The sequence below is a fragment of the Diaporthe citri genome, assembly GCF_014595645.1.
Source record: "Diaporthe citri strain NFHF-8-4 chromosome Unknown scaffold_1, whole genome shotgun sequence".
NCBI classification, from domain to species: domain Eukaryota; kingdom Fungi; phylum Ascomycota; class Sordariomycetes; order Diaporthales; family Diaporthaceae; genus Diaporthe; species Diaporthe citri.
The window spans coordinates 5,854,530-5,864,879 of NW_025064846.1; the positions used below are offsets into that span (position 1 = coordinate 5,854,530).

General features: G+C 48.8%; 4 protein-coding genes across 4 annotated transcripts; 2 read left to right on the forward strand and 2 right to left on the reverse strand.

Moving 5' to 3' along the window:
* Nucleotides 1-2,679: 2,679 nt before the first annotated feature.
* On the reverse strand, nucleotides 2,680-3,734 carry INS49_001572 (uncharacterized protein; the record flags this gene model as incomplete). The annotated part of the gene is made up of 2 exons (XM_043162397.1): nucleotides 2,680-3,369; nucleotides 3,453-3,734. The coding sequence occupies 2 exons, from the start codon at nucleotides 3,732-3,734 to the stop codon at nucleotides 2,680-2,682; spliced, it is 972 nt and encodes a 323-aa protein (XP_043030903.1).
* Nucleotides 3,735-4,385: 651 nt separating this feature from the next.
* Nucleotides 4,386-6,320, forward strand: INS49_001573 (uncharacterized protein; the record flags this gene model as incomplete). The annotated part of the gene is made up of 1 exon (XM_043162398.1): nucleotides 4,386-6,320. The coding sequence occupies one exon, from the start codon at nucleotides 4,386-4,388 to the stop codon at nucleotides 6,318-6,320; it is 1,935 nt and encodes a 644-aa protein (XP_043030904.1).
* Nucleotides 6,321-6,761: 441 nt separating this feature from the next.
* INS49_001574 (uncharacterized protein) lies at nucleotides 6,762-7,538 on the forward strand (the record flags this gene model as incomplete). The annotated part of the gene is made up of 3 exons (XM_043162399.1): nucleotides 6,762-7,076; nucleotides 7,137-7,236; nucleotides 7,327-7,538. The coding sequence occupies 3 exons, from the start codon at nucleotides 6,762-6,764 to the stop codon at nucleotides 7,536-7,538; spliced, it is 627 nt and encodes a 208-aa protein (XP_043030905.1).
* Nucleotides 7,539-8,614: 1,076 nt separating this feature from the next.
* On the reverse strand, nucleotides 8,615-10,132 carry INS49_001575 (uncharacterized protein; the record flags this gene model as incomplete). Its single annotated transcript, XM_043162400.1, has 2 exons — nucleotides 8,615-9,653; nucleotides 9,729-10,132. 2 exons carry the CDS (start codon nucleotides 10,130-10,132, stop codon nucleotides 8,615-8,617), a joined length of 1,443 nt encoding a protein of 480 aa, XP_043030906.1.
* Between the last annotated feature and the right edge of the window lie 218 nt (nucleotides 10,133-10,350).

Genomic DNA, 10,350 nt, shown 5'->3' on the forward strand with positions numbered 1-10,350 from the left:
AATAATTAATATAGTTAATAAGATAAATAATATTATAATTATTTAAAATTATGCTTAAAAATAAAAGATATAATATAAAATTTAAAGTTATATATATTTTTAAGGAATTAATTATAATTAATAATTATAATAAATTAATTAAAGCGTAAATAAATTAATAAAAAGTTAATAAAGATATAATAAAGGTATTATTAATTAATTAATTTTTTAAAATTAAGGTTTAAAAAGCATAAATTTATTTTATAAAGAAAAATGAAATTAAAGGAGGAAATTAAGATTTTATCCCTTAATAGTTTTTAAAAATGTATTTAAGGAAGTTTTTAATATTTTTAATAAGCTTTGCATTTAATCTTTAAGTAAAAGGTTTTTTTAAATAAGCTCTTAAATTAAGTTTTTATAATAATTTTCTTATAATTATATTTTAATTTTATTATATTTAGGTTTTCTTAAAGGTATTTTTAACTTTAAGATTTATTTCCTTAAAAGCATAAAATAAAGGTAGCGGTAATTAATAAGAAGCTAAGTATATCCCTTTTATTAATTAGTTTTTTAATAAAAGCATTTATATATTTTATTTTATTAATATAATTAAAATAATGTATTTTTATTTCTTAATTACTTTCTTAATTAATCACTCCTTATTTTAAAAAATACTTTTAATTTTAATATAATAAATATTACAATATTTTTAAAGATTAATATAAGCTTATTATAATATAAAAGTATTATTAATTCTTTAAATAAGGTTTTTAAGGGATAAATTAAATTTCTTAGCGCATTTTATTTAATAAATTCTTAATGCTTAAAAATTACTTAATTAAAAGTAATATATATTATAATTATTTATAAAAAGTTATTTAAATTAATAAATCCCTTAATCTTAAGTAATTTATAAGTATAAGCTTATAAATATAAATTTATAAAGTTTTAATATTATTATTATAATTTAATACTTAGTTTTTTTACTTTTTTTAAGTATTATTAATATTAAGTTTAAAGGGTATTTATTATATTTAACTTAAAAAGTATAAGGTTATTTTTAATATTTTAAATTACTTATTAAATAAAAAATTATTTTATATTTATTATTTTAATTAAATATAAAGAAAGAATTAAGCTAAATATCGTTTTTTATATTTATTTTTAAATTTTTTATTTTTTATTAAATTTAATTACCTTATTAAGAATTAAGGCAACTTATTATTAAAAATATTAATTATATCCCTTTTTTAATTTATTAAAAAATAAGGGAAAAAATAAAATAAGTATTATTTTATCTTTTAAAAGCTTATTATTACTTAAATGCTTTTAATACTTATTATATAAAGCTTTTTAAATATTTCTTTTCTTCTTTTTATGTTATATAAATTAGGAATTTAATTTTAAAATTATATTTAATTACTTAAGGAAAGCTATATTTAATACATTAAGGTTTATAAATTCCTAATATTCCTTAATTTAATAATAAAATTATAATTTAATAAATTAAATAAGAAAGAAATAAGTATTTAAATAAATTATTTAATTAATAAGGTTTAAAGAAATATTTATAATTATTATATAAATATATGCTTAAAAATAAAAGGAAATAAATAATATAAAATAAATATAATTAAGATATGCTTTATATAATTTATTTATAGCTTATAAAAAAGAAAGATTATTTTATATAAATTAAGCTTATAATTATAAAAGGCTATAAGTATTATAAGGGGTTTAAAAGCATAATTATAAAAGCGTTTATCTCCTAAGAGTAGTTTAAAAGGAGGAAATAAAAGAAATCTGACTATTTAAGCATTCCAGAAAGTGGTTGCAAACCAGGGTTAGGGATGTGCGTGCAACAAAGTTGGCTTGGTCGCCGTTCTGCAGCGGCTGCCTCTCATCAACAGATTAACAACGATGGCAACTGAACGAGATGGTGCTCCCGTGCAGTGACGAAATCTCGTCCTGGATACGTTCCAGGCTTGCCATAGCTGGATGTCCGCCGTCAAAGAACTCATGCAGCCCAAATTGGTGTGTTGTGACACACCATAGTCTCAAAAGCTTAAGGGTAGCAGGTTGACAGCAAATAGTAAAACAGTTTTCAGGGATAGGAAACATCCGGTCTTGAAGGTCTTGAATACGGGAGACCTCAGAACACGCGACGTGCAACCACAAGCCTTTAGAGTCTCCCGATATCCCAGGCTGAAGGACTGCGTAACTCCGATCTAGAGATGCTGAAGGCCACAAAAATAGAGACCGCCTGCATATGCAAGCTCAGCCACCCCTTGGGGTCGGAGGGTCCATTTACAAGTTGTGCAACCCTACTTACAGCAAAGTTGTCGCTACATATTTTCAACCAGAGATATTGAAGCCTTCCCACGTATCGATACAACTGGAGCTTGTCCGATCGACATCGTCATGTCTTGCAGAAATATGCAACCGCTGTTGCATGTTTTTGTTGTAACAATTCCCGGCAGCCTCGTCAAGACCGAAACAAGTCGAGCCAGATGCACTTAATTAAGACATATGATGAATGTGTTTCCGTCCATTGAACCTGGACCGCTTAAACTTTACTGGTGTTACATTTCAAACATGCCGGTACATATGCCAATACCTTTTTTCGCCGTGCCCTCTCCCAAACTCCCCAAGCCACAGATCGTTGTGTCATAACAAAGACGCATCACCGTCCAGTCTCCCCTAAGCCCTGCAGAGAATCCACATCAAGACCAGCTGTACAACGTACGAGTAGAAGAACAGGAACTGCGTGCGCTGGTTCCTCTTTGCCCTCGAGTCCGTCTGCATTCCAGCCCTGGGGTCGCCGTTGTTCTCCGGCAGCAAGACGTACTTGAGCGAGCGCATGAGGAAGAGCGAATTTGCCAGGAAGGTGTAGATGAAGACGCTCCAGCCGACCCATCCGCCGGTGCCCTTGCCACCGTTGAAGATCTCAGCCACGGCGATGGTCACGATGATCCCGACGAACTTGTAGCCCGAGTACGCGACCAGGTCCAGCAGCTGCGACGAGTTGGAGATGCTGAGGATGTAGGACCCGACCTTCAAGCCGGCGATCTCGGCCATGACCACGATCAGGCCAGTCGCGGCTTTCGAGCCGAGCAGCTCGGGCTGGAACTGCCCTCGCAGACCGGCGAGGAGCGTGGAGAGGAGGATGTAGGTCACGATGGACATGACGGGGATGTACATGTCCGGGCTGTTGACGTCGTCGCGGGGCGGGAGGTACCATCCCTCCTGGCCGTTGGGGCCGACCGCCTGCTTGCGCGACCAAGGCTTGTGCCTCCAGGGGAAGAGGACGAGGAAGAGCTTGTTTATTACATAGCTGTTGGTGACGTTGAAGTAGTGCTTGAGGGCGGGATAGTTGAAGTAGCGGTTGACCTGTCACATGGGGGTTAGCAACACGTCACCAAGACACTCGGGCGCCTCAAATGTGCTATGCGCCCGGCTTGGAGGTCACCTACGTTTTGTTCGAGATATTCCTGTCCGTGCTTGAAAGCAGTCTGGCCGAACTGGGCGGCGAACTGGGCTGTGGGGTCGTTCATGAAGTTGCCGTACTGGCCAAGGTTGCTGCCGTTCGGCGCCCCTTGTTGAGCTTGGTAGGGGTTGCCATAGTTCTGCGACTGGGGCTGGGAGCCTGTCGGTGGAGGCGGAGGTGGTGATCGCAGCTGGGGCACGGTCGAGACATGTTGTGGTACGGGGTGGTGGAGAGGCGGCGACTGGCCGTATGCTTGGGGTCGCTGCATCGTGGGCGTGCTGGCGTGTCGCGCCAACGGTATGGCAGTCAATCAAATGTAATTTGAGTCTGTCGGTATTTGGAGGCGGCGATAGGAAACGGACGAGGGCCGGTGGGTGGGCTGGTGGTGGCGCAAAGTGTTGTCAAGACGTGGTCAGGACAAGACGCCAGCTATGCTATGGGGTGCGAAAGTTGGCCTGTGGTCGAGTAGCTTCTGACCGCCTTGGACAGACAAAGCTCGACCCCTGAAAGGTAGACGGCGCACGCTGCGAAAGCGCATGCTGTCATTTACGTTGCAGCGAGCTTACATAACACCACCCAGGCTGCCATAGCTGTGCTGTGGGCGGCAAAGGTGCACCTAGACCAATGTGCCAAGACCAAATCCAGGTCGGGTCGAATAGGATATCGATAAGGATGCGCCGCCTTATCGCGCCGCAGACGGACAGTCCGACGCCTGCGCCCAATTGACAGCGCCAGCACATCAAGTGCCTCTCGCCTCCGACTCCATCGAGTCTGCCTCTTCCTTTCACTTCGCTCTCGACTCGATTCGACCCGATCTCCTGGACAGCAAGCTTCCCAACTAGCTCCTGCTTTAATCGACCAGTCCGACGCTCCCCCCTCTTGCCCAACAATATCCGAGCGAAGTGTCCCCGTCTCAGCCATGCTGGATACCTTCGAGATCGTCACCACCGCCGGCGTGGTGATATGGTCCCGGAAATGGGCGCCAGTCAAGCCTTCGGTCATCAACAGCTTTATAACAGATGTGTTTGTCGAAGAGAAGGGCGTATCTAGCTTTGTGAAAGCAAACAACTCCGCCGCCACCAATGCGCCTTACAAGACCGAGCAGCACACCCTGCGATGGACCATGGTCAAGGAGCTCGGCATCATCTTCGTCGCTGTCTACAGGTCCCTGCTCCACCTCTCCTGGATAGACAAGCTCGTCGACAACATCAAGACCATTTTCGTTCAGCTGTACGGTGACCAATTGACCAAACCGAACACCACACAAGTCGAGTGCTCCCAGTTCGACAAGTACTTCGACCAGCAGATCCAAGAGCTCGAGCAACTCGGCGAGAAGCGTCCCGTCCAACCCCAGGCGGCAAAGGCTGCCAGAGAGAAGGATGTGGTGTCCGGAAAAGAGGGCGACGACCCTCCATCACCCGAGATCGCCCCTTCCGTCGAGTCCACACCTGTGACCTCCCGGCCTGCCACCCCTGCGAACAATGCCGTGCTCGGTGGCGACGCAAGTCCAGCAGCCAAGCTATCGAGGCGAGCCCGCAAGGCGGTGAACCGCACCAACTCTGCCCCTGCGTCCGGAGACGAGACTGCATCGCGCAAGACCAAGGGAGCGGCAAAGCAGGCCAAGAAGGGTCGCAAGTGGGACGACGACGGACTGCCCCTCGAGGACGATACTGACGTGAAGCTCGATTACTCTGGTGACACAGGTGACGTGGCTGTCGGACGGTCCTCGGCGCTCGAGGAAGTTGACTCCTCGACATGGGGCTCGACCACCAAGGGAAAGTTTGTGCTGAAGGACCTTGGCGATGAGGTTCACTCGATGCTCGCTGACGCAGAAGCCAAGAAGGCAGCAACCAGCACAGAGACTGCGAATGGTGGTCTGGTGGGAACTGGTCTGAGCGCCATCAGCGGCCTGTTCCGCAATGTCATTGGCGGCAAGAAACTGACCAAGGAGGACCTGGACAAGGCGATGAAGGGGATGGAGGATCATTTGCTGCGCAAGAACGTGGCCAGGGAGGCTGCAGTCCGGCTGTGCGAAGGCGTCGAGAAGGAGCTGATCGGGGTCACGACTGGGAGCTTCGAGAGCATCAGCACGCGCATACAGACGGCAATGGAGGCATCGCTTACCAAAATGCTAACCCCGACGTCATCCATGGATCTTCTGCGCGAGATCGACTCCATCACCTCGCCCTCTGCGACGTCAATGCGCAAAGCCAGGCCATACGTCATGTCCATCGTCGGTGTCAACGGCGTGGGCAAGTCCACGAACCTGTCCAAGATCTGCTTCTTTCTGCTGCAGAACAAGTACAAGGTGCTCATCGCAGCAGGTGACACCTTCCGGTCGGGGGCTGTCGAGCAGCTGGAGGTGCATGTGCGCAATCTGAAGGAGCTGACGGCGCGTGAGGGTGGTGAGGTTGAGCTGTACCAAAAGGGATACGGTAAGGACGCGGCTACCGTCGCAAGAGATGCTGTGCAGTTTGCCAGCCAGCAGGGCTACGATGTCGTGCTGATTGATACAGCTGGACGGAGGCACAACGACCAGCGGCTGATGTCGTCGCTGGAGAAGTTCGCCAAATTTGCGCAGCCCGACAAGATCCTCATGGTGGGCGAGGCTCTGGTCGGAACGGACTCTGTCGCCCAGGCTCGCAACTTCAACGCGGCATTCGGATCCGTGCGGACTCTTGACGGGTTCATTATCTCCAAGTGCGATACCGTGGGAGATATGGTTGGCACCCTGGTGAGCTTGGTACATGCCACCAACGTGCCGGTTTTGTTTGTTGGCGTTGGACAGCACTATTCCGACCTCAGGAACTTCTCTGTGAAATGGGCCGTGGAGAAACTCCTGAGTGGAAACTGAATCAATCATAGCTTTGTCGCCTTTGCTTGGTACCAACCAACAGGCCACCATTAATTCCATACCCCATGCGCACACATTGTTTGCTCTGCTAGAGGCACTAGCATGCTTGTTTGTTCACATCAACCGCGATTGTACCCACCACATACCTAGGTAGTTGCCATACTGCAACTGTACCTGCATACTTCAGTCATTCACTACATTGCGGTTTCTAATCCATCTTCCTATTTGCAAGCACACAAAGCCATATCTCAGGTCCCGAACCTTGTGTTCAGATCGCGAGCTTCTCTGTTATTTGCAAGGCTCCCTGCCTCACCAAAAGGTCCTCAATTTCGATCCCCTCTCCCGGTTGTTGCCAGAAGGCAATCCCAGCCTCCTCAACCCACTTTTAAGACCTGCTCTCCTTCCCACTGGGTTTTTGCTCCCATTTCCTTCATTGTCACGATGCCATCCAAGAAGCAACCTTCCTCGATGACCTACCCCTCCGCGCCTGGCTCCGACGTTCACCGCAGCGCGAGCTTCTGGTCGCTCCCCAGCTTGGTCTCGACGCCCGCCTGCTCCGTCCAGTCTGTCCAGACCCAGCGCAGCAAGGATGGCCACGGCCGACTGGAGGTCCTGTTGGACTACCCAGCGCACTCGGAGAACACACGCGTGCTGGAGGAGGCAGACATGTGGCGATCTGATCAGCTTCGCGTCAAGCTCTCCGCGATGGCCCAGGCCTGTCGCGAGTGGGAGGGCGCGCTGGCAAAGAGCGTTTTGGTGGGCGGCTGCGCCAGAACTAGCTCTCTGTTGCCTGACGCTGACTCGAATTTGCCGCAGATGGACCATGCTCTAACTGAGACTGGCCCCGCGGCTGCCGACGAGGCTTTGAAGATGCAACAGGTTCACGACGCGGCACTCCAGGCTGCTGCGGAGAAGAGTAAGTGCGCCAAATAGATACTCTCCGTATTCTTTCTGCAAAGATCGATAGCAATTCTTCTCAACAATTGACTGACCAATCTTTCTCAAGTCTCTGCCACCATGAGCGAGCATGCTCTGACCTTCGACATCGTCGTCTCCGAGGAGACTGGCACTTGCGAGTGGACTTTGTTCATGAGCGGCCTCTTGATGGGCAAAGGCCTGGCGAACACCCCCAATGAGCTGTTTACAGCGCGCTTCTACGAGAATGAGATGAAGAGCGTCAAGGTCAGCAGGTACTACCAGAGCAAGTACTGCGAGTGAGCAACATGGTGGAAAACGGGCAATTGAGTCTGTTCGATGCCTCTCGGTTTTTGGTTGGAGGTTGAAAGGTACATTGGGAAAATGGTTAGGAAAAGAAATTGGTGTGGTCTTGAATACCAGATAGAACCGGACTTGCTCGGAATATGAACTATTTCTGACTGCGCTTGGTCCATTGTGTGTGTGGCGACAAGCTGAATCTCCCCTAGTCTTTGTTTTTCAGCAAGAATACGCAAACAGACCTAGACAGACAATCTCTCCGTCGTTTCGTTCTGTCCTAATACAGCCTGGAGGCGATATCAAGCCTCCCGAGATCATCATGGACCAATGTTCAGACTCCTCTGGTGTGCCTTGTGTGAGAACTTGTGCCATGGATAGGAACCTCGATATGACTCCTTTCAAAATCTGCGTTCGCGACCTCATTATGTGCTGTTTAAAGAAGCTCAACCAGCTGAGGTCAGCAATGGTGACGAAAGACAGTCCTGGTCGGCGAGGGCTCTACGGACTCGCTGATTGCGAGGGCCATCCAGCGCGGCGAGAAGCTCCTTCTTTTGTCCACAGAGCTGCTTCATTCGCCTTGAGGGACGCCTAGTAACTCATTGTTGGATGTTAAATGGGGATCAACATCGCGGACGGTAAAGGAGCCACGCCAAATCAGACTGCGGGTGGATAGACCTTGAATGCGTCACCAGGAGGAAGAGGACCTCTACAATCTTTTGCACAAATTCATGGCGTACTGACACAATCCCTCAACAGTCACGACAAGGTCAACATCGGAGATATCCTCGTTCAAGAGTCGTCAAAGCACCATCCCTCGAGTCTCAGGACCGTAAACCGACCTAGAGTGGAGGGTAATGCACCTGGGGGGTTCCAACTCGCCATACTGCCAGTTAGATCAAAGGCACGCGGTTACAGAAATGAGTCGTTCCCGACACACATATTCAAGGCGTGCAAACCAGCCAAATGCGCTTGTGTTCGGACAGGATGGACAACAAGATGATCCAGAAAGGTCTTTCCTGTTTGGATCTGCCGCTTAACACTGAATAGCGTACAGCCATGCACTTCTCACAGATATCCGTTCATTCCGTCTTCCCCGTTTTCCCACCCCTCTCCACGGTCTTCCCCGACGACCCGGACAGCGAAGGATCAGACGGGACAGTCCACATGGTCTTCGCGGTCAGCGGTCCTCGGTCCTCCTCAGCCGGCGCCGAGGCGCCGCCCGCACCGTGCCCGAGCGGCGGCAAGGTCAGCGGCGCAGGCATCAGCGAGTCCCAGTCGTCCTCCCACGGTGCCTTGCTCATTTCCCCGGTGCCCTGCGACGTCTGTGTCTCCCCCGGACCCCGCGAGCTCCCGCCTGCGAAGGCGTCGGGGCCGTCGCTGTACCGGTATCCCGCGGGAGGCTGAGGTGTCGAAAGGCGCCGGCGGTGCCACGCCCTCTCGCCGAGCCCCGGGTTCTGCGCGGCGCTCTCGGGGTGCTGCACCAGTATCGTGGGCGTGTGGGGTATGTCGTCCCATGCGTCGTTTCGGGCCCCAGTAGTTGCCAGCTTCGGCGCTGCGTCCACGGCGGCTCGCGGTGTCCCCGGGTTGCCCGTCCTCCATTCTGCGCCCGTCGAGGCGGCGATGATTTGCTTTGGCCGTGGCGCGTTCGAGGCACGCAGGTCACCGCTTAGGGGGGCGAAGTCTATCACGATAGGATCGACGTTCCTCAGGTCGGCTCGGTTGGTATTGCTCAGGTTGGCCGCGCTGCTCGCAGGTGGCGTGTCGCTCGTGCCGTCTCCGCCCGCCCCGTGTTCGTCACTCCGGCTCGCTTGCCGCTGTCTTCTCCTCTTGTACATCTTGGCGCCGTAGAAGATGAGGAATGCAAGCAGTGCGAACCCGGATATGCTCCCCAGCGCGATCCCCGCCGTTACACCTGGTCTCCCTTTGCTACCTGTATGATCTTCGTAGGGCCCATCACCTTGCTTCTTCCCGGATTCGGATGTTGTCGAGAGCTTGTAGACTAACATGTAGCCAGCGCCACCGCACGCTACGGCGTTGTTGCCAGCGCATGGCAGGGTGCAGTTCGTGGGTTGGACCTCTTTGGCAGTCGAGTTGAGCGAGCCTCCGCAATAACAAGCTCTATGGACATGGTCGGATGGTTAGTTCTGCTGTCTGGTCCGCCCTGTGATCACAGCAAGGACACATAACACTTACTTTCCTTCCGATAGACCAACAAATAAAGAAAGGCTCTGCTCATCTCGTGGTTTGATTTCAGGTGACGCCGGCGATTTGCAAAAGTTGAGGCACATCGACAGTGACATCCCATCTTTCCCGGCCGCGCTTCGGACCGTAACGTTTGTGCCCAGCATTGTCTCGACGTTACTCGGCTCACCCTGTCCATAACATCCCTGTAGAATGTACACTTCTCCCTTCTGCATCTCTTTACTCTGGAGGGCGGTCGGTGTATTGGGCTGTACCGTGATCGTGCTTGTTAAAGATAGAGTCGTCGTGGACGTGCTGTGGACCGTCGTGTCCCCTTCCCCCGAGGCCTGACATTGAGCAATGCCGAACAGAGAAAGAGCGACGGCCATGCAGCATGGCAGGAACCGCCGCCCCATCGTGCCTTCATTTTTTGATACCATCTCCAAGAGTGCCATCAGGACGAGGTATCCTGGATCCAGAGTTCGTGCTCGACATCTTGAGGCTCCTCTGTTGGCCCGAGTTCAGAAGAGTGACATTGTAGACAAAGCAGCCCGTCCAGTCAAGCACCGACACAACAAAGGGCCGGGTCGAAAACGGCCACACTCATAGCTGTATTCAGTCCCCACTCAGCACA